Source organism: Cinclus cinclus, chromosome 11, assembly GCF_963662255.1.
Source record: "Cinclus cinclus chromosome 11, bCinCin1.1, whole genome shotgun sequence".
Taxonomy (NCBI): Eukaryota; Metazoa; Chordata; class Aves; order Passeriformes; family Cinclidae; genus Cinclus; species Cinclus cinclus.
Window position 1 is genome coordinate 6287488 of NC_085056.1, and position 27812 is coordinate 6315299.

The following is a 27812-nucleotide window of genomic DNA, read 5'->3' on the forward strand; positions in this document are numbered from 1 at the left end:
TTCCTCCAGAGGAACATGGAGTCTTTTGTTCACCCAGGTCCCCCCCTTGGGGCTGGCAAGAGATAATGGGGTGACAGAGATGACGGAGCGTGACTGGAGGTGGCAACGTGGTGACAGTGTAAGAGAGGCGTGACCAGGCTGAGGTGAGGGTGGCAGAGGCGACAGCGTCGGCAGCGGCGTGAGGGGGTGGCGAGGGTGTCAGGGTGTGGCGGGGGGCGGGGGGGGACAGGCTGCTGGCGCAGGCAGGAGGAGGCCGGACGGGTGACACCGGCTGCAGAGGGGTGTCAGGGTGTGGCGGGGCGGTGACACGGGACAGGTGACGGGGAGGTTGGCGTGCCGGGACGCGGCGCCTGAGGGGCGGGCGCGATGGCGGGAGCAGCCGAGGGGCCGGACCTCCGCGCCGCCGGGGGGCGCTGCGCGGCGCTGGGCGGGTCCGGTGGCGGCGCTGCCGTTTCCGGGTTGGCTGCGCGGCGCTCGGGGCGGCCCCGCCTGCAGCCGCCGGCACCGGGCCCGGGCCTCGGCAGCTCCGCGGGCCCCGCGCCCGCCGCCCCCGGGCCGGCCCCGCCCCGCCCCGGCCCCGCTCCGGCCTGGCCCTGCCGCCCGCCGCCGCCGCCCTCCTGCGCGCCGCGCCCCGCCTCGCCGGCCTCCCGCGCCGGCCCCGCGCCCTCCTCCTCCTCCTGCTGCAGACGCCGCCCGGCGCCGCCATGCCCGGCCCGGCCGCCGGCAGCCGGGCGCGGGTGTACGCGGAGGTGAACAGCCTGAGGAGCCGCGAGTACTGGGACTACGAATCGCACGTCCCGAGCTGGGGGTAAAGCGCCGTGCGGGGACCCGCCCTCCATCCCGCGGGAGGGCCTCAGCCCGTGGGGAGGGTTTCCTGATCCCCCGCTCCCGTGCTGGGCTGCCCCTGGGGGGCTGCGGACGGGGAGAGGCTGGGAGAGGAACCCCCCCGCCCCCCCTCCTCGTCCTGACGCCCTGTTAGTTAGCCACTCTTCCCCCACCACCGCCTCTCTCCTCTTGGTGCCCGCAGCAATCAGGACGACTACCAGCTGGTTCGAAAGCTCGGCCGAGGGAAGTACAGCGAGGTCTTTGAGGCCATCAACATTACCAACAACGAGAGGGTCGTCGTGAAGATCCTCAAGGTGAGTATCCCGTTGATGATGTAGAGGCTTGTGGCAACTGGGAGCGAGAGAGAGAGGAGCTGGGTTGGTGGGCAAAAGAACTGTTGGATCTCTTTCTTCACCCCAAAACTCGTGTTTTCTCGTTAAGGACATTAAGGTGTTGTGTTTGGAAATGGAATTGGTGTCTTGCATGCTGTAGTGATGTTTTGATGTCTCCACCCCTCCTTGTCCAGCATAGCTCAGGGCTGAAAGTTCCTCTGGTGGGGGAGAGCTGTGAGTCCTGACGTTTAAACAGCGTTGTGTGTTCTGCCTGTGTTTGGCAAATCGTATCTGGCAATGCCTGTCTAAAACAGCCCAGAGACTGCCGTTTCAACTGGAATGCGAAGCCTGTGGAGGGGGGAATCCTTCTGTAAACCTCTAGACAGCCGGCATGTGGCCTTTTCAGAGTCAGGCTATGGGATGCTCGGTGGTAAAAAAAGCACTAATATTTTATATTCAGTCTTTTAGAGGATCTGATGTGGAAAAGAACTTCATCACAGTTAGACTATAAACATTATGGAAGCTCGAGGGGGCTTAAGGAGACCTACCAAAGTTTGGCAGTGTTGGTGACCTGTGTGCTGGTGTGGTGACCCTGGTGAGGTTGGGCTGTGGGGACCTTTGTGCGGCACTGGGAGGTTGTAGTTTGGGATGGCTGAGCACAGGTTATGCACTGCAGGGCATGTCTCACTGTGTTTGACGCTGAAACAACAGCTCACAGTGAGCTGTGCTTGCTGTTCTAGCAGCACTGTGTTGGTGATCTTGGGACAGGCAGGGGAGTTAAAACAGAGATGAAAGGTTAGAGCTGCAGTATGTTTGGTTCTGGCTTAGCTGACACTTGTGGCTGTCACTTGTTGGACCAGCAACACTTGTCACTTGTTCCCCAAGAGCACGTGGGAGCCAGTGTCTGACCATGGGTGTCCTAAGAATTTGGGCACACATTCATCCACAGTGTGCAGAGGGGTCTGAGTTTAATGTGCCCCTACAGCCACTGAGAAGAGCAGCTTTCCAGGACATGCATCTCTGCAGGGCTATAGCGTTAAGGCATTCATTAGATCCACTCCTATAGCATGTCTGGCTGTGTCTGCTGACCTTCCCACTCTCTTACTGTGCCTGCTTCCTTGGGGTCTGCGTTAGCTTCCCAAAGAACTTGTCATGGTTTGTCCAGCCAGCACTCCTGGGAAAGGTATGATCTTCCATCTGCCTCTGGGAGGACGCACACAAATCCCAGGTTTGGCTGTGGTCAAGGAGGTGGCCAGGTGAGCTGTTTGGGAGAGCCTCTGTGGCTGGGCCTGACGTCAGGGCAGAGTGGAGAGGTTCATGTGTCCTTGCCAAGCCAGGTTTCTCTGGCGTGCTGTTTGGCCCTCCCCCTCCTTTGGATGCTTTTTGTGGTTTGGGGTTTTGTCTTTTTTAAAGCAGATGCAGGCATGAGATTTGCTATGAGACAGTAGTCATAAGTGGCAAGTGCAGAGCTAGGTTTTACAGGAAGATGCCTTGTGGCTGGCCTGGGGAAACTGTACTTGTGCATGCTGCTTTGGAACACTTGATGGCCTCTTCAGGACTGCAGGGGTTGGTTGAGGTCCTAGGTATTGTCCCACATAGAAAGACACCATGAGGCTGAGAGGAGGCTGCAGGGAAAGTCATCAGAAACCCTGCTCCTTGCCTCTTCCCAGCCCAAAGAGCTTCCCCTGGAGCGATGCTGCTCTTCCTGTGGCAGCTGAACTCTGTCACGTCTAGGAAGCCTGTCAGCCTTGGACGGTGAGTCAGCTGGCAAGAGTCATCTCAGGGCAGCTGGGTGCTCCTTCTCCTTGGGGCCTGAATGTGTTGCCTTTATGCCCTGCAAGCAGGAGACTGGATTGTCCCGGATTTGAAGTGGATGGTGTTGCCACTGGTTCCCCTGGCTCTCCCTACATGCAGACAGCATTCCTGTGAGCGAGCAAGGAAAAGCAGAAGGTCCAGATAAATAAAGATGAACTTTCTACTCAGTGGAAAGTGGGTCAGTGAAGAGGGAGCTTCAGAGCACCACATTGTGTACATTATGAAAACCTGTGAAGTGTGGCAATAACATCACTCTGATCGGTGGAAAGTGCCTCTGGTTTCCTGTAACTAGACTCAAAACTTAATTGGAAACATAATTGCATGTATCTACAGTGGAGCCTTAGCAAAGGGGCTGGGTGTCTCTGTTTCGCCCAGCTGGGTAAAAATTCAGATTCTGTGAGATGCAACGAAAAGTCTTCAGGTTTTTGTGTGAAGTAGGGATGGGTCAAAAAGAAGTACCGTGGTTGGGCAGTGGATGCGGCAGTTTAGCACAGTTGCTCCTTTAACATTTTTGAGAGTATAATTTATGTTAGGTGTTAGAGTGAGTTTTAGCAAAATTCACTGTTTTAATATTTCAGTTTCACGGGAGATCACTGGTGTGCCTTCCTAGCCTTTGCTCTTTGAAGCAGCTTGTCCTTACTGAGCTCAAGGTAGCACATAGCAAGTACTTCCCTGCTTTGGTGTTGTACTACCTGAACATCTTGTACCATCCTCCTCAGAGGTCAGGAAATTTTATCACCCTTTGAGGCAGAACTGAGCCACAGAGATTTCCTGTGTGACTTTGGGCAAGTCCCTTAGCCTCAACAAAGCTAAGACTAGAGCATAGGTCCTGGTTTAGTGCTGCGTGAGGGAGATAACTGCTATTCCTTTTTGGGCAGCCACTTGCGTGGTTTGTTTTTAAGTGCCCATGAAGACTTTAGCTTTGGACAAGGCCAGGGAGCTGAGGGTTGGTCCCACAGTGCCCTCAGCCTTTTGGGCTTGTATAAAGCAAGGTGTCCTGTTTCTCTGGCCAGTACCCAGCATTTCCTTTCAGTTCTGCTACCCCAAGTGCAAGGCCAGGCAAAATCCTGCAGGAAAATGGGATGTTGCTAGTTGTGGTCATAATGTGTATCAGCAAAGGAAGAGAATTAAGATCATTCAAATGACTATGACATTACCATTTCCTGGATCAAGTGCCTTACAAATATGTTGCTCTTAATGTCACTTTTCCTTGGAAAATTCTGTAGCTCTTCTTTAAGAAGGCAGATGAAGCAAGCAGGCTGCTTCTCACTCCACTGCAGCAGGACATCAGGATGCACTGTGTAGGATGATGGTGCGTGCAAAGCAGTGGGACAGGAGCCTGGTTTGCCACACAGACACCCCCTGCCCAACATCTTCCAGAGGCTTTTATCCTGAGCAGTGAGGCAGAGGACAACTGCCCCCCTTTTCAATGTATTCAGGAAGCAAAGAATGAGAAGGGTCTGAAGTGTGGGGACTCTGCACTGTACCGACCTTCCTATCCCCCAGGTTAGTAGGGATGGAGTCAGCCAGCAGCTGTGTTCCCGCAGTCCCTTGCTGGTGTTGGAGGTTCCTGTGGGCTTTTTGATCTGGCTGGCTTGGGTACAGCTGTGGCCCTGCTTCCTGCCTGCCTTGGGGCAGCCCACACCAGGAAGGGGGAGTGTGTCAAAGAGTTCTGTATGTGCTTTCATGTCTTGCTTAAATCTGATGCTAAGGTTTGACTCCCAGGATGAGGCCTGACATTCCTCAGCATGTACAAAGGAAGTTTAAGACGTCCTTGTTGCCAGTGAGTCGTGTTGTCGACATCCAATGCAGGTATCTAAAGCACAGCTCTGCTCTTCCATATCTTACCACACAGAGGTTTTTGGTGGACTGCTGAGGTCAGTCTGTGCTGTCTCTTTGATGAACTTCTCATTTTGTTTTTCTGCTTATGCAGCTCCAAAATGTCTCCCAGCATGCCTTTAAAGTAAATACTCTGTTCTGGGGTAACAGTGTTCCTGGAGGATGTGAACAGTGTTGCAAGTTGCCACTCTAAAAGCCAAAGGCTGACTTTCCCCATTGTAACTGCTACAGGTGATACCTTGTAGTGAGAATGATGCTGTTCTAATGAGTCACCTGCAGTTAGAGCTGGTGCTGAGTGTTGGCTGTACCTGTGTCCTTCACCTCCCAGTCTCCTGTACTGCCTCCATCCCTACTGTACCCCCTCCATGGGGATGGAGATTACAGCTTCTATGTTGGCAGGTCTCGACAGGAATCTGGATTCATCCTACTTTTCTGATGCACCTGTGTGTCCATGTATGCTCTACTTGCCTGCAAAGCATTAAACCCATCAAAAGAGACTGTTTTTTCTCCTTGTGTGATTACTCTGCATAGGCACAACATGGGTGGAGGTAGGGGAAGAATGCAGATGCAAGGCATCTCCAATGATGAAATAGCCTTTTTCTCCTTTGGTGGCTTTTGTCCCTCTGTGCTGAGTCCACGCATTGGAAATTTCAACCATGTACATAGTTTCACAAGTGCATTCTTGTTTGTTTGGCTTTGTTTTCCCCTGTTCCCTCATTTGGGCTGCATGAACCCTGCAGAGCTGCTGCTTATACCAGGCACTCTTGGAAGATCCTGCCAGTGTTGAACTCCAGTTATTACTCTAGTAGCTAGAGAACCAAGTTGTGATGGTAAGTTTTCTTCTGTCTCTACAAGCTTCAGAGCCCACGTACATCAGCTTGTTCTAGAGGGGGGCTGAGATGACTCTCATGCTGGTGTGCAGAAGGGATTGCACAGGGAAATAGGATTGGATGTTGTTGGTCCCTCAGGCTGGAGCTTTTGACTGCATTGATGACCTTCCACTAAAGCCGTTCAATGCCTGCTCCTGGTAACTCTGTCTCTTGCTCCTCCTGCATTTGCATGCACTGAATCAGCTCCCCCTGGCCCACTTCCTCCTCTGGCAGTCTTAAAATGAGCCCTTTTGCAAGAGAGATGGGTACACAGCTCTTCTCTTTCAAACACCAGTTGCCCACAATGAGCTTGGCAGAGTTGGCTGCTGGAGTCCAGCCTTGTGTGAGCTGAAACCAACTGGGACAGTGCTGGGTGTCTTGCAGAGCCTGGCGATGCAGCTGGTGACTCCTCCTGGTGTAACACCAAGGAATTGATGAGCTGCAAAGTTGCAACTCCTCATAGAGAAGGGTGGGATACAGCATTGTGTCTGTTTGCAAGGGCCTAGAGGAATGATTCCATCCCATGGAATGGTGGTGGTGGAGATCAGGGCTTGGTCCTCATGTGTCTCCCTTTTGACTGCAGAATTCTTAATGTATCATGGGCAGTTCTGAAGCCCAAGCAGGGCTGTTTTGGGGTGTGCCATGCTGGAACAAAAAGGTTTCTGAAGGAAAGAATGAAACTGCCTTCAGAACAGATGCTGGGATATTCTACCAAACTTAAGTATATTTTATTTAACTAAAAAAAATAGTATTTTTGTAGTTTCAAGGTATGTTTTCCCCCCTCTTTTCTAAAATTCAAGAGCATCTCACAGAAGTTTGAATTCCCACAATGGAAATGGTAAAATGCAAGCAACCAGCAGAATGTTAACATAAGTGGGATCCTTGAAATTGTAGCTCTTTGGAATACGATTATTTGGTTTCCCAGCTGATGTCTGGCAAAAAAAGCAGAGCTGCTCTGAAGCCAATTTTCCTACTGAGCAATTGGCGTTGGGCTTTATAGGCCAATTATTGTGATCCTTGTGATAATACTTGCTAGAGACAAATGAGCTTCAAGTGCCAGCTTTTAAATGTTTAAAGCCTGTGATAGGGATGCTGCTCGAGCCTTTCACTAGTCCTGGATGTTGTGTGTTCAGATCTCCCTGCTTGTCCAATGGAAGCATCACCATATTTCCAGGCTATTCAGGCTTGGTGAGCAAGGAATTGATGGGTTTTTTTTAATGAGGTGGTGGAATACATTACTTGAGTTTCTCATGGATTTGTATCTTTTGACTGTTAAACCTTCCTTCCTGCTGTCCTAACCCCAGTTTTGTTTCAGAGCACCTGCTGGGCAAAACCCAGCACCTTCTGGGACTCCTTCAGAGCAGCACGTGTGCTCCTCAGCTGGCAGCGTGTGTGCACTGCTGGGCTGCCTGCTCTGGGCTAATGTGAAATGATTTTTATGCTTTGGACTTAACTCATATTTCACACGCCTTCCTGGTCACTGCTTTTCTTTCACAGTGTGAAAATGCGTTGAGAACTTTGAATAAGAAATCTAATTTCTCTCTTTGCTTGAATTCAAGCAATGGGTCCTCAGGTTGTTGGGGAAGGCTGGAACTGGAGCATCTGACAGAAGAGTGTATTCCCTTTGCTTTAGAAATCAAGCAAAAAAGATGTTTAACCAGGCAGCCATTTATTCATTCAAGACAGGAAGTGATGATTGCAGTCTTTTATTTAAAGGTTTCTTTTAGCAAACAATGTTAATTCTCCCAGCTGCTGTTTGCTGCAGCTGGACTCCTTCCCTGCTTACAAATTTACATGATCCTGTGGAAAATGACCCAGGATCTGTTCTCTTGGTCACAAAGAGGTGTTTTCTTCTGGATCTAACTGACTGCAAAGCTCATCGTGTGACATTTTTTACCTCTGCAGAGGGATAGCTTTGCATGCTGCTCCCCATGCCTTGGGCAAAGAGAATTGGGATAGCTCTGGTCACTGTCACTGCCTCTTCTGCCTGACTTTCAAGTGGATTGAAGCATCTTTATCCATTTGGCTGATAGGGTGGGAAACCTGCAGCCGCCAAAAATAGGTGGTTGGGGATAGTCAAGTGAGAGCTGCTGGGTCTAGCAGAGACCATTTTGTTGTGGCTGGAGGTCATCTTGTCCCTCTGATCTGGGCCCTCAGCATAGTGGACAGCTGTGAGCTCTGTGTTTTGTCTCCACAATCTACAGCCACCTCACTTCCAGTTGCCTGAGGAAGGAAGCAATTTTATGGGAAACTGGAAAACTGGCTTGTGCTAGACAGTAATGTTGTTGTAAGGGTACTGATGCAGTTGAAGTAATTAAACCCCTCCCCGTGTAGACACAGTTAAACTGAGACATGTCTTTTAGCCTGGTTTCCTATGGAAACGAGTCTTATGCAATCCTGCTGTCTGTCAGCCTTTCTCCTTCTCCTCCCCCCCAGTAGTTTTTGCACTGGTTGGCCAATTTCAACCAAATGCGACAGAAGTCTCCGAGCTGTCAAGTTTGTACAGATTTCATGGAAGTAGGTGTTTGCACAGAGCAGAGGGACTGTGTTGGAGCCCCTTTCAGAGGGAAAGGCTTTGACCCATTCTGGTCCCTGGAGAATCTCAGCATGGAAGAAAGCTTTGAAATGCCTCTGGCATGGGAATAGATGGAGTTGGAGGCTGTACCTGTGTAAAACATTGCCTTGCAAACATAGGCAGGTCAAACTCAGGAGCAGTTAATTTTGTCAAGGTGCCTGCTCCTTTCCTCTGCTGGAAATCCTCCTCCCAGTGCAGGAAGACTGGCCTGTGTAGGAAGCACAACCTGAAATGCTGCTGTTCATAGCCTGGTTTAATAAAATACCCTTAAATGAGTATTCTTAAAAATACTCTGGCTGCAAGGGCTGGTGTTTTAGAAGCTATCCCTGCTGGGAGAGGCAGATGGTTGGAGGCCATAATAGCTTCAGTTCACATTTAATCCATGTGTGTTTGGAGTCAGCATCCTTGGAGAGACAGATCGGGTGACTCTGAGAGACAGTTGTAGCAACCTAGACTTAATCCTGGTGTGTGGCTGATAGACTGCTGCTGGCCTGTGATTTCAGCAGTACTGGGCTCTGGGACATGAGGGAAGTCAGCAGAGTTTTCTCTGGGTTGAACAGTTACTCCCAGTGCAGTGCTGGCCATGTGTTGGAGTGGTTTGCACCAAGGTGTTACACTTTCTAGATGCAAGAGCTTGAGCTTGGAACTGGTTACTGGTCAAAACCAGAGCCCCAGTGTTGTGCCCTTGGATAGCACATGGTGTGTGCAGCTGTGGCTGGAGCAGTGGTGTGGGATATGTTGGGTAGGAGGTAGCATGAAGTGAAAGCTGTGCAGGACAGGGTGTAGGCCAGCAGTCACCACTGAAGTGGGGAAACTTCCCCCACATTGCCCTCTCGGAGGACACTTCTAGGCAATAGCTTTTCCTCTAAAATGACTTCAGCCTGTGGCATTTCTTTTGCCTCATCCTTGTTTACCTAGTGGTGGAAAACCCCACTCGAAGCGCTGGCTGTGTGCGGGGAGAGCGTCTGAGGATCCTCCTGCACTGAGCACGGCTTCCCAGCCCTGCCTGGAGGCTTGTGGAGCCCTCATCCCAGCTCAAAGCATATGTGGGGATGGTGTGACCAGCCTGGCCAGAGCTCTGCAGTCCTGCAGCTTAGCAGGAAAAAATGCCAACAGTGAGTGGCTTTTAACTCTTTCTCTTGCTGAGACAGTGTTTGTCCAAGTGTCTTCCCTTGGCGATGTCAGAGATGCTGCTGGTGATTATCTGCAGGCATTTCATTTAAAAAAGACCAACTTTAGTCTCTCCTTTTTTCTAAAAGTCACTGATTTTGTCTGCTCTAGTGTTTTAGGATGTGGTGGGTTAGGGTAGATTTCTGATGGAAATCTGCAAAAGGTGAAAGAAGGAAAGAAAAAGGAAAGAGATATGTGGAAGTGACTGGAAGACCACTTCTGCCGCAGTGGGAGCAGTGGTTGCTATGAAAGGAGAAAAAGAAATATTGGGAGGGACAGAGGCATATTCTCCCCTACCTAGCTGGTGCAAAAAAAAGAAGTAACTACAGCACAAAGTAAAAGATGTTTCAAAGCAGGCTTTAGGTCCTCTTGGCTGTGTTCAGGGACTGTTTCAGCTCCAAGTGCAAGTGTTGCAGCAGAGAGACTGTAAGGCATGTCTATCACAGCCAGGCCATTCAGGGAGCACCTTCAGGATGTCAGTGCCTCAATTTCCCTTTGAAGTTCCTTGGAAAACAGCTTGTGTGTGCAGCTGCCTTATTGGACAAGCAGAGTAACCAAATTACATCCTCTAATTCCATCTTGGCCTCCTGGTAAGATCTGTGCATGTGGGTGACACAAGGGCGGTGTCGATCTCCATGCTGACATAAATTAAATTAGTTCATAATGAAGCATCCTCTTCTCAGATTCTAAAACGTAGCCCTCACTCTTGCTGGTTTACATGTTCCTGCTCTGGCTGATACTCCCTTTCTGTCCAGGCTCCCAGGAGCTCCAGTGTTCTGTGGGTACTGCCCTAGGGCTGTTGGTCACCCACTCCCCAGCAAGCCCTGCCCTGCATCACTGCAGCTCTGACAGCTGCAGTGGCCTTGCTGCCATTTTCCACAGTGGCTTTATGAGGTACTGACGCTCCCTGTGCTGGCATTGGTGTTATTTTTGGCACTTTGCTTCAGGCTGAGATTCTCATCTTTTGGCTTTAAAGTCTAGCTCATGCCTTTTAACTTGCAAGAGCAGAAGAGCAGGATTCAAATCCGAAGGTTTCAGCCACCTGAAGAGCCTGGAAAGACAGCATATTTTATCACTTACATAAACGCCATATTTTCCCACTATGTAAAACCTTCTGTTCCTTCTCCTGTCTGCTCATACATTTCTGCCAGGGGTCTGAAATCAGGGATTGCCTTGCATTTGTCTGTAGGGGGAATATGAGTTGTCCCATCAGCACTCTCTGGCCATCATAGAAGTGGGAGGCTGTGGCAGAGGTGAGGTGGTGAATGCAAGCTATTGCGCTCCTATGGCTCCTTGTCCTTCACACAGACATCTGTTAATGTTACTTTGGGAAGGTGCCTCATACCTTTGCTATTCCTCATCACATCCCTCCACACACACCAGACTCAGTGCCAGATTATGAATGTTTTAGAAAGCTAAAAGTCTAGAGAGGAGTATTTTCATCAGCAGCCTCAGAGATGGGGCTTTACTTGCAAACTTTACTTGTAGGGACTTACCAGTTCCTACAAGATGTCTCTGCAGTTCTGTTTAGTGGTACTGGTGGGGCAGGAGGGGATGTTCCAGCTACGGAATGAAGGACTGCTAGATTTGGTGACTTGCAGCTGGTGCTGCCCACACTGGTCAATAGCCAAAGCTCATTAAAACAGTCTCACCTCTTACCTGCTCTAAACTGCCTTTTCTTTCCAGCAGGCACAGAGCTGGGGTTGTCCTGGGAGTGGATGAGTTGCAGAAACGATCATTTGCATTGAAGTGAACCACTGGATTAGCAGAGTGTAAAAGCCAGCCCAAGCTCTGAGCTTCTGCCTTGGGAGCAGCTGTTCTTTGTCACTCTCCAGGGGGGGATGTCCAGAGAAAAGCTTACTTTGCAAAGACGGCTCCTGAGACTGAGCAGATTAGAGGAGGAGTCAAAGCTGTTTAAAATGTCTTTATGTTATGGATGCAGTGACATGAAGTGCACTTGGCTCTGTGCATTTGAGGTGGTTGCAAGTGAGGCACAGCAGTTTCTGAGCTTTACAAGTAATCTTGGTGTTGGAGACTCTCAGGTTATTGTTTCATGGTGTTAAAGTACTCATTGGGAAACAGGCTGAAAAGTGAAAGACTGGTTAGTGCTGGTAAACAAAAGCAGAGGTAGGTCCACCATGCTTGTCCTGTGGCTCTGAGTGCACAACATGACTCGGTATGCTGAGGTTACCACATAGCAGTCCAAGGCACTTTTAACCACAGTTGCTGGAATCACAGTTATGTTTGTCTGCAGTGGTTTGATTGTCCCCTTGATGCATGGAAACGTTTCATGGATGAGAGGGAAATCCTAGTTCAGGCAAGGTGTCTGTCTCCTCTTTGGTGCTAAAAACATTCCCATGTGAGGGTGGGAGCAGAGAGAGGAGAGGAGGTGATGTGCTCCAATCAAAATCAGTGGCAGAATTCAGTGTTAATTTCTGAAAGGACTCTCACTTCTAATTTCTTTTGTCTATTTAAGCCAGTGAAGAAAAAGAAGATAAAACGCGAGGTTAAGATTCTGGAGAATCTCCGTGGTGGCACCAACATCATTAATCTGATTGACACTGTCAAGGATCCAGTGGTAGGTGCCTGTGTTGGGAGTGTGTGCTGGGATTGCCTTCCCACCAGTTGAAGGCACGGGCTGGTTGGTTTGGATGGGCTCCTCTTCCTTTCAGTGTTCCCCAGACTCTTCAACACCCCTTCTGTGTCCTCCATGAGTTGCCATAGCTGATGGGTGAAGGTTTTGATGTCCTACAATTTTTCTGTAAGAAAATAGAGCCTGTAGCCTTCCAGTTTCTGTCTGGCATCTGGAACCTAAGTACCAGCCAGGGACACTAAGCACTTTAATCCTTCTGGTTGCTGCCCTACCCAGTGACCAGCGGTCATGTCGTGGTCTGCAGTGCCACAATTACCCCATTCCTGGGGAGTTTTCTCTGACTGGCAGCTGGCTGAGTGCTGTCACCCCTGGCCTGCTGGCAGCCCTGGAGAGGAAATGCTGCTGCAGTGTTAGCAGTCCTGGCTGACCTTTCTCCTGTGAGGAAGGCTGGGAGGCCTTAGCTCCTGGTGGCATATTTTACTTCACCCACTGCTCCCTCTGTTCCATGAGTAGGGGAGCAGTGCCGGCCAAAATGCTCAGTTGGTGCTCAGTGTGTGGGCTATAAGCAGGGCTGCACTTTCCTACTCCCACTTTGCTCTCCGTAGTGAGGGCTGGGCAGGAAGCAAAGGCTTTCTCAGGTCTCTTGGAGCCAAAGAAATGTCAAGTGCATATTTTAAACTATGACTTTCTCTCTCTTGCAGTCAAAGACCCCTGCTCTGGTGTTTGAGTACATCAATAACACAGATTTTAAGGTGAGTTTGCCTGAATGTGGAGGAGGGAGGCTTCCCATTTCTGTAAAGTGCTGTGATTTTCAGATAACCCTCAAGAGCTGTGGGGGGAATTTAGAGTTTTCACAATTGTCAGCTTCACTTTTCTTTCTCTATGTAAATCAGAAACTTGTTAATGGGCTCTAGATGAAAAGACATGAAAGGTTTGTGTACTGAATGTCCCAACTCTGAGGAGTAAGGTCAACAGGTTAGATACTCTTACTTCCCTCTCAATTTAGTAATCACTGCTGTGCTATATATTCAGCCCAAGTTAATCCCTGAGCTGTAGTGCTCTGTTTACAGCAAAGTAGTTGATGGAGCTGGTGACACCGATTTATTCTGGAATCCTTCAGACCTGAGGATTGTGAGGTGGCAGAGGCTGGAGAGCTCATCTCTCACTGCCACTGGTAGTGGGGGATTGAACATTCTTGAATACATCTCAATACCTTTTTTTTCTTGTCTGAGGCTGAAGCATATTCCATGGCTATTCTGATGTCTGGGGCTCTGAGGGATATTGCTGTTCCCAAAATGAGGTTTCTGAGTGCAGCTACATCTGCCTTTGCTTCCAAAATGCTTCTAGACAAAAGGGATCTATAATTAGCAGCCACACCTATTTTAATGGTATCTTTGCTTCCCCCATGTGAGTCTTTACCCCAAGTCACTAAGTCAGTGGTGAAGAATTAATTGAGCAGTCACCATTAGAAAGCCAGCAGTCATCCCTCCTGTACCATTCAGGGATCTCTTTCATTCTGTCTTATGGGAGGGTGTTTTTTGCTTCCTCTCTGTCCTGGATTATTATGTAGTTACAGGTTTTGTAGGAAGCAGATATACCAAACACCCAGAGAAGAGTCTTGGGCTGGTGTTGGTTATAAAGGAGGCAGCTGGCTCATGGACCATCTCCTGTAGCCATGCATGCTGAGAGGCAGCACATGTAGTTTCTGTCCCTCTGAGGTGGGCCTAGTGAACTGGATGCTGCTGGGTAGGATCTGTGTGTGCAGCCAGAGCTGCAGCCATGCTGCAGTGGAGGTCTGAGTGCTGTTTAATCTCATGTAGAAATACACTACAGGAACCACAATAACAGCAACTTGCAGCAGCATCTGCCCTGACAGCTCTGGGCAGGGAGAGGAGTGTTGCCTCCATCAAGTAAACACCCATGAGAGATGTCCTCTGTGGTGACCTTTCAGGGCTAATTAAAGCAGGTTTGGTTTGCCTGGGCTTTGTTGACTTCAGCTGGGCTGTGCCATTGTCTTGTATGTTGGGAATGTACCCCTATGCTTTTCCTGTGACCGACAGCCTCTTTGTAAGCCTAGAAGTTTTTAACTATTTAGTGATTTTTTAATTATTTCATTGATGTTTATTTTTAATACATGTCTTGAGATAAGCTACACTGACCAGGCAGTGGTACACCTTGCTGAGAAGTGCTTTGTTTGTCTCCAAGTCAAAATGTGATTACACCACTCTGTCGTGTCCTTAGAGGAAAAAATTATCCTCAAGGGTATCCCCCAGAAACTGAAATGTGTCCATGAAGTGGAGTGTTCATCAGTACCTTGAGGCTGGTGGCCAGTAGGGATTCTTAACTGAAAAATGCTGGGCTCAGAGTCCATGGTCCTTTGGCCATCCTGGCCACATGGAGAGCCAGGCTAGGCACTGCTGCAGCCAGTAAGGAGCATTGGACTGGCCACTGCAGAAGTGGCAGTGCTCTGCTCTGGCTGTTGCATTAGAAACAACTACATGAGCTTGCAGCAGACTTTTCTAGGCTCCTGGGAGAAAGCCTGGCTCCTTGGGGAAGTCCAAATTCACAGCTATACAAGTCCAAGACAGAAAGTATTGATGCTTTTGATGCTGATTGGTACAAGGCAGGAATAACTTGTCTTGGGAATGCAAGTGTGTCCCCAGGGCATGCAGTGTGGCTTCTTGTGTTCAGAGCTTATTTGTAACCTGAATTTCCCTAGCTGTGGGTGTGTGGGTTGTTTGATGCTCCACTCCCATGAGCTGTCTGCCTGTTTGAGTAGGTTCTTGGGGCTGCAACTAATTGTAGATTATAGAGCTGCTTCTACTGAGGGTGCCTGTGGGTGTCTTCTTCTATACAGAAACTCCCAAGATGTCTCTTCCCTTGCTCTGAAGTGCCAAGCAGAGAGTACAGAGTACGGGAGACTACTTGTGTTGGAGTCACCTTACTCTGTACCTCTACACATGTAGCAGCTGGAGAACACCCAGTTATTGTTCCCTCTGCTCCATAGTCCTTATCTCCCTGGACAGCTAGGTTCTGGTGGAGTTGAGTGCCACATGAGCTAATCCAGGTGGCAGGGACCACTTCTCTTTGTTTGAATGTGGCTGCTGCTGATGTGACCATCTCTGTTGACATCTGGATTCAGCAGCACTGATGAGAACCAGCATCTGGCTGGCAAATCACCTTCAGGGTGTGTGAGGGGTTCCCAGGGCAGCTTGTGTGGCTGAGGGCTGTGACCTACTGGTAACCCTGGAGAGGAAATGCTGCTCCAGTGTTGGCAGTCCTGGCTGACCTTCCTCCTGTATTGAAGGCTGGGAGGCCTTAGCTCCTGGTGACATGTTTTGCAGGCAGCAGGTGGTTGCTGACCTCTTCACAGGATTTCATTTTTCTCTGTCCTGTAGGCAGTAGTTGCTCACAAGCTTGGATATCTGCTCAGTTGTCTCCTTTCTGGAAGCTCCTTTCCTCCAGAATTACTATTTTTTGCTTTGATGCTAATACTTTGACCCCTTTGCCTTTTTAAATGGCAGAACACTGTTCACATCAGTGCACCCATGGAAGTGGCTGCTGAGTTTCCTCAGCCCTCTGTGCCTGGGCAGAAGCTGCAGTTCTGTGGGATCTAAGCTGTGGTTGTAGTCAGTCCCAGATCAGAAGCACAAGCTTTTGTTTCACTATTCTTAAATGGTGATATAAACAGGAGACTTAGGTGGTACCTCCCCAGAGCTGATTACATTTTCTTAAATTGCCTGTCTGGGTCCCTTCTGGAAGTGACAGCACTGTACTTGCTGGGAGGATAAGCTGGAGCCAGACTGGATATGTATTCTACTGTGTGAGGACAGCAGCTTATGTACAGGGTTAGTGTTTCTCTTCAGACCTGCTGCATTACTTGTCATCTGAGAGCATTCAAGCTCCCCACAGTAATTTGCCTTTAAATGAAAGCTGCACTGCAGAGCCACATGCAACTGAGGAACCATCAGTGAAATTAAATGACTTTTGCTAATTGGTTTCAAATTAGAAATGAGACGCCTGCACTTCAGCCACTGTCAGCTGTCATGTATTTTGGAAGGGTACCTGGTACTGTGCCTTTCATTACCCCAAAGAGGAAAATCCCTTAGGAAAGAAGGGAACAGAGACAGGTCTCAAGGAGCAGTTCTGGGTTGGATTCGCATTAGCAGGTGTGGAGCTGAAGACAAGAGGGGTGAGAAAGGTGAGCAATGGAAGGTTGCTCCAGGATGTTCAGCCAGATGGAGTTATGGGTACTGTGGGCTTTTGAGTCAAGTCTTCCACTTCACCTGAATTTTGATGAATTTTCAGGGCCAATTGCTGTGAAATGCGTGCATGGGTTTTATCCTTGTTCATCCAGGCTTTGTTTAAAAAATGGTTGTTGCCCTGCATAAGCAATGCAGAAGTATAAAAGATTCTTGTCCTTGGTGTGGCTGCCAAGACTGGATGCTTTGGGAACTATTTTCCTTTTCTTTTTTTTTGCTACTGCTGCTGCCCTGCACCCCAAAGCAGTGTCTCTCCTCACAGCCATCCTGTTGCTCTGCAGATGCTGCTTCCTGCACGTAGCCAGCTGTGTTGCTTACTCAGGGGAGAGGAATAAGCATTTAACTCCTGTCAGCCCCATGGTGGGGGAAGTGTCTCTGCCTCCTTGGGCACTAATGGGATTCGTTTATGACTGGTTATGTGATGTGTGCCAAAATATTGCCGAAAGCTGGAGAGGGGCAGTGGCTGCCTGTGGGTGAGTTTGGCCTTTCCTACTGCTCTGTATGGAGAAAGGAGACCAGCCCAGGTCTCTGAGGCCTCGTGGGATCCTGAGTGCTGAGCAGATGTTTGAGCTGGGTCTGAGTGATCCCCACAGTGATGTCTCTGATAATCCTACTCCACAGAGACAGCTGTAAGAACAGAGCATGGGGCATGTCTGCAGAGGAGGTGTCTGTCCTGCCCTGCTAGGCTGGGCAAAGGGGATTTGGAGCTCACTCTTAAAGCCTGCTTGAGGGCAGCTGCTGTGCAGAACCCACTTGCAGTGGAAACCTTGGCTCTGTCCTTCAAAGCTCTCCGTGTTCACTGACTGCCTGCAGGGCCGAGCAGGCTCCTGCAGGGACTGTTCCCTGTGGTGAGGAGAGCTGGGCACTGCTGGCCACACTGCTGGCCTTGGCACTGACAGAAGTCAGAGGGGCTGGGTTTCACAGGGAGCTCTTCTAGGGAAATCTGTTGAATGCTGTTTGTCCAACAGTGTTAGGGCTTATCACGGCCCGGTGCTGAAGGCCATGAGCCACAGAAGCAGCATCATTGCTGGTCTGAGAAGAAAGACATTGGTGACCTCCCTTGCATCCCCTTCCCACTTACAGGCAGCAAGAGGCAGAGAGCCAGGGAATAAGGAAAATGAGGTCTAGTCCTGTAATGCCACTGCTTTTCCTGCCCTCCTCCTTCCCCAGATGCATTGGTGAAGTTGAAGTTGAAGGTTGCCAGGTGAAGTTGAACAGGGCAGTGAATGCCAGAAGGACATGTTTTACACATTTCTTACAGTGCTTGTAACCTAGGAAGCCATTTAAACAGACTTCTGGAAGGACTCAGCTGTCCTCTGTTGGCCCTGTATCCTGCATCAGTTGTGCACAAGTCAGGAAATCCATCCCTGCTATGGCTCTGTAGCTTGTGGCTATGTCTTTTTTGCTCCCTGCTTACTTGTCTGCTTCACTGGGTTGCTCCAAAGCATTTGGGTCATCCCAGCTCACGGGAATACAATGCAGTTGCGTCCTGGAGGCTGTTAAAGCTACGTGTGTGTAAGTGATGCTCGTATGTTGTCAAATGATTTCTGATTCTGGGACTGGGCAGGGGCTGTTTGGAAACGGCCCTCAGTAAGGCAGGAACCTGAGGATCTTGGCATGGGCCTGGAGGGGATCCAGGGCCAGAGCTGCTTTTTTGGAATGTGAATTTCAATCCCTTGCTCTGGGATTTTTCTTGAAGCTGCCAAGTGGTGCCTGTGATGGACAGCGGGCTCCAGTGCTGATGCAATTTGATGATTTGTCTGAGCTATGAGATGATACTTGTTTGTAAGAAAGGGCAGAGAGGTCTGGTCCCACTGCCGCCCTGTGAGTGTCCTTCCTTGCCGTGCCCTGGCATCTTGCCTTGCTCTCCCTGGAAGAGAGAACAGCTCAACAAGGTTGGGCTGACTGCAGCCTGTGACAGATACATAGCAGAAGGCAAAAGTAGGAGCCAGCTGTGACCTGGTGTGGGAGCAGCAGGATGATGAATTTTCCTGTGGTGGTGCTGTTGGCACAGGGCAGGTTGAAGTGCCCCCTAGAGCTCTCACTTCCACATGAGCAGCCACAGAAGGACCCAGGAGAGTGGTGGCAGTGAGCACTTCCCCACAACTCGAGTTGTGCTCTCCTTGGTCCCACAAGCATTCCTGTGCTCTTCAGTTGCATTAGCCTTTACCCTGGGATAGAGGAGAGCCTCTGCTGGCTCTCCTCTTTGTGCTTCCCAACTCAGTGCTCCTTTAGATTGATGTTTCCCTCTCCCTGTCACACCTTGAACACCTGGACACCTTCCCATGTGTTCCCAGCCTACGTGCTCTGAATGCTGTTGTCAGTGCTGACATGCAAAGTCATCACAGTGACTTGACAGCAGAAAGAAAGTCACAGTTGTCTGTGCCTCCTCCAGAGCTTTTGCTCTGTCCCCCTTGGACAGACAGCTTGCCCATCTCCTGCTGGAAAGTTGTGACGAGTCTGAATGATGCCAGTAGCATTTCACAGGAGCTCTTGCATCTTTTCTAGATTTCCTGGCAGCTCTGAGACCAGGAGAGCCCTCAGGAATGGTAGCATTCTTAAGGAATCTGGAATGGGGTCAATGATTGGAGACAGGTGGGGTGCAGGAAATGAAACTAATCTAAATCTGGAGTATTTATTTTTCTCTTTTTTTTTTCCCTCCCTCCCCAAATCTGTTTCAGCAACTGTACCAGATCCTGACAGACTTTGATATTCGGTTTTATATGTATGAGCTGCTTAAGGTGAGTGGCATTGCACATGACAGTCTGGATGGGGAGACCAGGAACAAGAGTGGCAGTAGTGGGGCTCATGGAGCGCTGTTGCTAAGAGGTTACTTCTCTTGTGTTCAGTGCAGAATCCAAGTCTCATAAGATGGGAAGGTTGGCAAGAGATCAGGTTACCTGGGTGTTGCTGTGAGGTATTGCAGCCAAACTTGGGGGCCTTTGGTCACCTCCAAAGAGTCTGTGATTCTCTGAGGTCTGAAGTGTTTGTGATTGTATCACCAGGTAGAGCTCTGCTTGGTCTCCCTGTGTCTCTTGCACCACTGGGCTGCTGTGAGGAAAATCAACTCCCAGAAAACCAGCCAGAGCCAGGACAAGTCTTTGAGGCAGGGCTGGGGAACTGTGATGCCAGGAAGAGTGAAAGAGAGGGACTGGCAGCTCCAGGCTTTCCTCTGCCAGAGTATTCAAATGCAGCCCCACAAGGTGAATTCTGCCCACTAATTATGCCAGCTGTTACATGTAACAAAATACAACAGTATTTTCTTTGACACCTCCCAGCCAAAACTTCCCTTGCCCCTCTGATGAAAGGTAAGGAGTGGCCTAAATGCCTCCCCTTAACTAACCTAGCTTGCCACTTCCCCATGGAAATTCCCTCGAGCCATGGCAGGAGCACATGTGGGATGTGCTGCACTGACTGTTGGGGGTCTGCAGCTGCAGGACAGAGGAGGCAGCAGGGCACCAGGGAGAGCTGACAGGTTTGACTGATCCCAGGGCTGTTCTGTACTGACCTGCTGGAACAGCAGCTTGGCTGTGTCAGGTCCTAACAGGGCCTTAGCACTTCTGGGCTGGCATTTTGCATCTCACATGCTTCTGGAAATGAGTGGGATAGGCTAGGAAAGCCCTTTGTGCTCCTGAGACATGATGACTGAAGGAGACTTCCCGAGGCAGATTCAGTAGGCTCAAGGGAGACTTTCTTCTCTGCACCCTCCACGCTTACCTGTCTGCAAGGGAAGGACCTTCCTATGGGATGTTGGGAGTGAGCCTGAGGCAGCCTGGGATTAGCATGGGAGGGGTGATGAAGTTTTGATGTTCCTTGAGCCTTGGCAACACAAGACACTGGAAGACCTTCATCCCTGGAAGCAGTTTGTGTAACCTGTTACAGATCTCCTGAACTGGAGATCCAGGACCACTGTTTGCCATGAGTCCTGTGGGCTGTGGAGCCATGTCACTACAGGGCTGTTCTCTGAGACCTTGCTGTGATGGAAGCTGTTGCCTCCTTGCTTCCCATTGTGGCACAGGCCCAAGGACAGCGTTGCTTCCCTGGCACTGATGTCTTGGATATTGAATGACTACAGGCTGTACCCTCTTTCCGTGCTGCTGGAGATGTCATAGCATCTGATAGATGTTGATGGATGGATCTCCCTCCCCTTGGAGATGGGAAAACAACATTCTCACCCCCTTGCTCAAGGGAACAGCTGCGTTGGTGGGGGGGCAAGTGGTGCAAGGTCATGGAGCTGGGGAGCTTATATGTGCTCCTGCCTGCAAGCTTGAAGCAGCTTTGCTTTCCCTTATGTGCTACTGCTTGCCTTTTTTAAGTGCAATTTGACTTTAATCAGCAGGGCAGAGGTGACTTTCTAGCTTGAGTGTGTGTGTTTTTAGGATCAAGTGGAAAGCCTCACTGGAGGGCTGTAAAACTGCATGCATGTAGATGTCATTCGCTTTCTAGGGAAGAGAGCCTGACCTAGGAAGCACAGGGCTACCCAGGTTGGAGCACTGGGCTTGTCACCAGGTGGGACACCTCTCTCTGCATTGTCTTCTTCAACAACTGTGCAGGGAACACAGGGAACACCTGTGACTGCAGTAAGGCACGAGGTCCATACGGTCTTGTTGCCAGCTTGCCACTTTATCATGTGCAGCATAAGAGCTGAAACTGCTCGTTTCATGTGCCAGGGTTATGGCACTTCTTGTGATCTCTTGCTTCTGGCTGAGAACTGTTTGTTACATTGGTAATGCTGTGCCCATGGTTACAGCCATGTCTAATGTGTGTGTGTGTCTGCCAGGCCCTGGATTACTGTCACAGCATGGGAATCATGCACAGGGATGTCAAACCCCACAACGTCATGATAGACCACCAACAAAAAAAGGTACTGTGACACCAGGGCTTACAAGCAGGGGTTTTCCAAGGAAACTTGAAACTCTGCTGCCTTTGTACCCATTGTCCTGGCAGCTGTACATATCCCTCTAACCTTTCTTTACTGGCTCCCCTCCACCTGTGCCAGCACTGGAGATGGTCAAAATCCCACAGGGGAGCACCTCAGTGGGAGTCCATGGCTTCCTTACTGCTAGGGTGTGCTGGTTAGACCACAGGAAATGGGCAGTACAGGGGTTTGTGCTGGAGTTTGTGGCAAGGAGCTAGCTCCTGGTCCACAGGTCCCTCTCTGTCAATCAGCAGTGGCTGTAGGCAAGGCAAGGTGTATAAGGAAGGAAATCTCTTACTGGAATCCTTCCTTAGTAAGGAGGTTGTCCACCCTGGAACTGTGGAGATGGTCTGCTTTGCAGGATGTACTGAGCCCCTCCTACCCCATTTTCTGCTCTCAGTCCCCAGGTAAAATCAACACTGCCTTCAGCCCAGCACTTCTAAACAGTGGGATAAGACTTTTGCCTGTTCCCTAGTACTCAAGGACCTAGTGGTGCTGGTAAGGAGCCAGCTGCCCAGCAGTAAGTGTGCTTGGACTCAGAAGGCAGTGGAGCTCTCAGAGCTGGCCTTTGCCCCAGCAGCTGATGTTAAGGGAAAGGGAAAAACCTGATCAGAGAACTGCTGAGAGTATGTGGTGTCCACAGAGGGCCTCCCTACACCCTGGGCTCCACACTTGCATCAAGGGATTGAGGTTTGGCCAGTGTGGCTGCACCTCCTGGCTGATGACTCTGTGTCTCTGTTGCATGTTCAGCTACGGCTCATAGACTGGGGTCTGGCCGAATTCTACCACCCAGCTCAGGAATACAACGTCCGTGTGGCCTCTAGGTACTTCAAAGGACCAGAGCTCCTTGTGGACTACCAAGTAAGAGTCTGTCTCTTCTTTGCTATCCAGCGATAACACTTGTGGCTGCACTTTAGCCACCTTTGGGTTGTCTGGTTTTGCCTGTCAGGGCATTGCCTGGGTTGGAGAGAGGCTGGCTGTGAAGTGCAAAGGCTGAGGCTGCCTGTGCTGGTGGGGGACCAGGCTGTGGTGAGTGTGCCTTTTCTGACAGCTTCTCCTTTTCTCCCTCAGATGTATGACTACAGCTTAGACATGTGGAGTTTAGGCTGTATGCTGGCAAGCATGATCTTCCGAAAGGAGCCCTTCTTCCACGGCCAGGACAATTATGACCAAGTAAAGACATTGCTACCTGGCTTGCTTTGTGAAAAGTTTGTCCCCAGTTCATCTCTGTGTGTATAGTGGGGAGGCTCTGGGAATGGGACTGCCAGGCTGGGAGGATGCTGCTACATGTTTGGTTAAACCATCTGGGATTTTGCTGCCACTAGTAGGAAACTTGTTTACTGCACATGTTGCAAAAGCAAGTTTCAAGGGAGAAACTACTTCTGTCTGGGATGTTTCCAGAAGGAGGGCTTTTAGATTTGGGCAGCTCTGCCTCTGCAGAAGAGTGGTGGGCTGCCCTTCTGCTCTCTGAACATGCCTTTTGTTCCAGCTGGTTCGCATCGCAAAGGTCCTGGGCACAGATGAGCTGTATGGGTATCTCAAGAAGTACCACATAGAACTGGACCCACACTTCAATGACATCCTGGGCCAGTAAGTGGAGAAGTGAAATGCTGCCCTTTTTTTTTTACCTTGTAAGCACAGAGAGGGAGATAAACTGATGTCTGTACCCTTGAGACACTCTCAGCAGAGGCCTGCTCGATCTGGTGGGTAACAGTGCTGCTTGCAGGCTTCATGTAGAGCTGCTCATGTCATCTCAGGAAGTCACTGAAATGCAGGCTCTTTTCTTTTGTCTCTCCCATGATTCATGAGCCATCTCCTATTTCTTCTCTCTCTTACTTGTTCACGTCCTTAAAGGAGGTGTAGACACTGCCGTTAAGTGTGGGCTGAGTGGCTCAGAGTCTTCCAGTTGAGATTTCTGAAAAGGACAAGTGTAACGGATGGAATGGTGAGGACAGCCTCTGTGAGGCTGGCTGGCAAGCCAGAGCAGTTCTGGTCCAAGGGTGTGACCCTGCCTGCCACATGTTGTCATGTTGTCTAGTCCCTGCAGACAGAAGGGAATGAGCAATGCTGTGCCTTTGCTGGCACAGGAGATCCATAGAATTGTGCACATAGAGGATTTTCCACCTTTGGCAGTAGCTTGTGCAAGGAAGAGCTGTGGGCTGTTTATCACAGCCAGCTATACTCAGAAGTGGCTGGTGGCAGGTGACTGCCATGGGACATCGGGGTACTGCTGTGTAGTGACAGCTGGTCCCTTTGCAGGCATTCCCGGAAGCGCTGGGAGAACTTTATCCACAGTGAGAACAGACACCTGGTCAGTCCTGAAGTCCTTGACCTCCTGGACAAGCTGCTGCGATATGACCATCAACAGAGGCTGACTGCCAAGGAGGCAATGGATCACCCCTATTTCTGTGAGTCTGTGGAGTAGCTGGGGCCAGAAGGGATGGAGTTGTGGGGACAGATTTTGGCTCCCCAGTCTGCAAAAGCCTTAGCAGCTCTGTGGGATTAGGGGGCAGTTTCTCTGGAAGGATTTGCCTGGGTGGAGCTTCCGCTTCATTAAATACTGTTTCCTTTTCCTGCCTGGTCTGTCTCCTGCAGATCCAGTGGTGAAGGAGCAGTCCCAGCCCAGCTCAGAAAATGCTGTGCTCTCCAGTGGCATGACAACAGCACGATGAGGACTGGAAAACGACGGGTAATTCAAGATGTTTACAAATAAAAGCAAAACCTTCGGTCACACAGTGAAGGGAAAAGAACCAAGGCCCCCCCTCCCCCTCCTTCTTCCCCTCCCCTTTATACTCGGCAGAAATCTAACCTTGGGGGGGGGTCTTAAACCTCAGTTCCTCTCTGGTGGTTGTGGTTAATGTAACTCTAACCCTGTGGTACCAAAGCCCTGGGCAAATGGTCTTGCAAGAGCTAAATATGTAGTGATATCCCCAGGGCTCCACACAACTGATTCTGGTTCACATCTGTATGGATCCTTCTCTTCCTTCTCAGTCCAGCCTTCCCCACCACGCTGGTGAGGACAAATTGGTCGTTCCACCATCAGCCCTTAGCATGCCTCTTTCTAAACTTGCCTTTCTGACTTGTAGACTCTGAATGAACCAAATTCAGGCTGGGGGTCAGCAGGTGCAACTCTGTTTTGAGGTCCAAGTCTTTACTGCTCACTCTGGGCTTGAATTTGGCCCTTGAATTCCAGTTCCAATTGTGAATGCCGGGGTGGCTGGGGGGGAGGGAGGGGGAGTTCAACAAAAAACAACCCACAAACCCAGCAGCATCTCGGGATTGGTTTGGAGCATTAAAACAAAGACACTGATCCAAGTTGCTGGGGAGAGAAGATTCCCCCCTCCAGTGTGTTTGACAAAGGCTCGCTCTGAGAAGAAACTCAATAGACCTGCTTTGGAAATTTGTGAATGTGAGGGCTGCTCTTGTGGCAGGAGAGGGGAGGGACTATCCAGACTTTCCCACCGAGCTCAGGAAAGTCAGTGTTGCAAGATTTCTTGTGATAGGTGTGCAACCACGTACCTCATGACGTGGCTCCCATGAGAATTCGTGCCAGACGCAGACTTGTGCCAGAGCACAGCTCTGGAGCGGTTCAATCCAGCACCGCAGGATGGAGGAGTGGAGAGGAGGCCAGGGAGGAGAGCACAGGGAGGGAGGAGGATCAACAAACGGTGGCGTCAGGGCAGGGGCTGTGCAGCTACTGATCCAGGCCTTGGGATCCCATGCAGTGTTTTAACAAAGTCAGCCATTGTTGAATTCTGGGGTGCCGATCCTGTCGGGGGGTGGGGGGTTCGTCTTATGGGTTCTTTCATCAGATCCCTCGATGGCTTTATAGCCCCACAATTCACAGTTGCCTCCTCTACTTGTTCTGTGTGTAACTTCATCAAGTGGTTCTGGTGACACTCAAACCTAGACGCTGGAGATAGTGTTTTCCCACCAGCACCTAAACACAGAATTTCCTTCTGCGGCATTGTTAAAATAGTTAATTTTTTATAAGGTTGCAATGTTTCTATTTGAAACATCTGTTTACATTCCATATTCCAATAAAGTTCTATTGGCATCGACAGCAGGTCAATCCATTTGTATAATTCACTGAAACCAATAAATATCTATACGTCTGAATGTCTGCCGTCTCAAATCTATGGGATAGCCAGAAGTCCTGAGAGCTGGAGGTCTTGTCTCCTCCAGGAGGGCAGGTCAGCTCTTCCAGCCCCTCTTGTCTGTCTCTTTTTTGGGATCTCTCACTCAGTCTTTGGTTGCAGTTCTTCCTGCTGTCAGCTCTGAGAGTTTCTCTGCGGCAGATTGTCTCTGCTGCCACAGGGCTGCAGAGCATGTGCGAGGGTTTGGGCACAGCATGGGGCTCAGCTCTGGTGCTCCACTGGCCTCAAACAGGCACTGCCTGAGGGACAGACATGACTGTGCTGTTACCTGGTGGGTCAGACCAGGTCCCCAGTGCACCGCTGGAAATGTGGGTTCTCCACCTGTGTACCCTCATGTTCATCTGCTCTCAGCCTGGGTGGATGGCTTTATATAAAGATGTGCTGAGTAGGGAGTAGCTGCTTCCTTCACTTGGGAACATGGGGACTGTCCTGGGCTGCTGCCACCCCACAGGGCCTCGCTAATCTTTGTTCTACTGCAGAGGCTGCTGAAGGCATTGGTGAATGTTCCCAGCCCTCTCCTTGCCTCTGCCCACCCTCCTGGCTGCCTGGCCTGAGGAGCAGGGGAGTTCTTGTGCTCTTACACTGTGCCAGTACCACCAGGGTTGGTTTGGGGTTTTAATATTGACTTTTGAAATGATTTTAAATATCTATTGCATTGCTCCATTGAGAAGTGAATGTTTCTCATGGCCTAAGTTGCTATGGAAGAAGCTTGTCTGTTTTCCAGTTCTTGTTTGTTGGTATTTCCAGCATCTTGAGGGGCAAGGCAGAAGAGGTGGGGAGAAGAAAAATGGGTTGCGTGGGGGAACTTTGGTTGAACACAGGTGAACACTGTTGACCACTGTGTATGAGTGTACTGCATATAAATGCTTGACAGTGTCTGAACCTGATACTGAAATTTCAAGGTGGTGCTTGGAGAACTATCTATTCTGTAAACCTGAGTCAGGAATTCTTTCCTGGTACCCTCAAGCAGATGAAGAGAGTTGCTCTTCCAGAGACTGAAGCGGCTTTCCCTGGTTGCAGTAAGCAGAGAGGCTGGAACAACCTGTCCCTTATCTCCCCACAGCCCTACTTCAGCTCTAGGGTTGGATGAGCAGTGACAGATTCATCCTGGGGAGAAACAGCAGCTGAGCAAGAGTAGTCTGGGAGCAAGGAGGGTGTGGAGTCTTCTGATCCCAGGGGAGTGGGGACATTTGACTGCAGCTTGTGCCAGTTTATCTCTGCAGCCAGTGGCTCTTCCAGCATTCAGAGCAGGAAATCCTTCTCTCCTCTGGACTTTAGCAAAGCATTCTCTTGGAAGAGTGCTTTGTCCCTAGGAAGTTAAGAGGACTGGGAAACATGCATCTTCATCTGCTTTCTCCTGGAGAAAGTTAGGAGAGTCCTAGTGCATGTTCCTGGCCTTTCAGCTGGCCTGGCTCCAGCTTTCTTTCAGAGGTAGAGCATGGGTTTGGCTGAGTGCCTTGTAAGAGGAAAGGCTCAAAACTGAGCTCCAGCAGCCACTGAGGGATGCAGTAGGAAACGCATGCAGTAAGCAGCTTTGCCAGCTTGTCTGTTGCAAGAGTGCTGGGCATGATGGGAGCTTTTAGTGGAATTATGGGAGGTCTTTGTGGTAGTGGAGGGAAACTCAAAACAGTAGGTCACGGAAAAAAGTCCAAACTTGGGTCTGGCTCTCCGTGACAGTTCTGCTTTTCTGGACTGCGTCTCTCTCTTGCCTTGCTCAGCCCTGCCTTCCTTTCTCACTCCTTCCGGAGCAGGCTGAAGTTCCCCTGCTGTCCCCACATCCAGAGGGCTATGGAGGGTACACCTGGGCCTGGCTGGGGTTGGGGTGGCAGACACAGGGCAGCGTGCCCAGCCATTGCCTCATCACGGCGCTGAAGGAGCTCCGTGTTGAGCTGGCCGTGCCCCGTGACGTTCACTTCCCTCCTCCCGTCTCTCCTCAGGTCCGATGCTGTTGCTCCCAATTTTCCATAAGCAGAATGAGAACCAAATCAAACGTCCCATCGGCGCGGTAGAGCGACGGCGGGCGGACTGCGCGGCGCGGGCAGGGCTCAGAGCGGGGCACACGCCTGGCTGGACGGCACTCGCCTCGCTATGACCGCAGCCCTTCCCTCCGAGTGTTAAAGGTTCTTCTGCCTCTGTTTCCTTGTTGAGCTCTTCCTGACCCAGAAAGCGTGGAAATGTGAAGGGTGTGCAAAGCAGTTGTTGGTTAGTCGTTCCTTCCTCTGTTCCAGCTGTTCCCCCTCAGCCTCTGATGGACCATGGTTAGCCAGCTTGTGCCTGTCTCTTCCAGGACATGGGGGTTGCAGGGGATGTAGTATCGTGATGGACAGTTCTAGACTATAATTAAAAGAATTCTATATTGTTGAATAAAAGTTTTAAAAGAAGCATGTAAGGAGGAGTATTCAGTGGGGAGGGAGCTGGAGAGTGCTGGCAGAGTGAGCTGTTCCCTGAGCTGGGCCA

The 27812-nt window shown here is 50.2% G+C and overlaps 1 protein-coding gene across 3 annotated transcripts; it reads left to right on the forward strand.

Moving 5' to 3' along the window:
- Positions 1–606: 606 nt before the first annotated feature.
- On the forward strand, positions 607–27732 carry CSNK2A2 (casein kinase 2 alpha 2). Of its 3 annotated transcripts, XM_062499908.1 has the most exons (13): positions 607–808; positions 1028–1139; positions 11902–12003; positions 12720–12770; positions 18962–19021; positions 20727–20789; positions 21061–21144; positions 21949–22059; positions 22270–22371; positions 22688–22788; positions 23458–23606; positions 23794–23887; positions 27293–27732. In XM_062499908.1, exons 1-12 carry the CDS (start codon positions 705–707, stop codon positions 23868–23870), a joined length of 1116 nt encoding a protein of 371 aa, XP_062355892.1. In that variant the 5' UTR covers positions 607–704; the 3' UTR covers positions 23871–23887; positions 27293–27732. The 3 variants fall into 3 exon arrangements, with proteins under 3 accessions (XP_062355892.1, XP_062355893.1, XP_062355894.1); XM_062499909.1 differs by lacking the exon at positions 20727–20789; XM_062499910.1 differs by lacking the exons at positions 18962–19021; positions 20727–20789.
- The last annotated feature ends 80 nt before the right edge of the window (positions 27733–27812 follow it).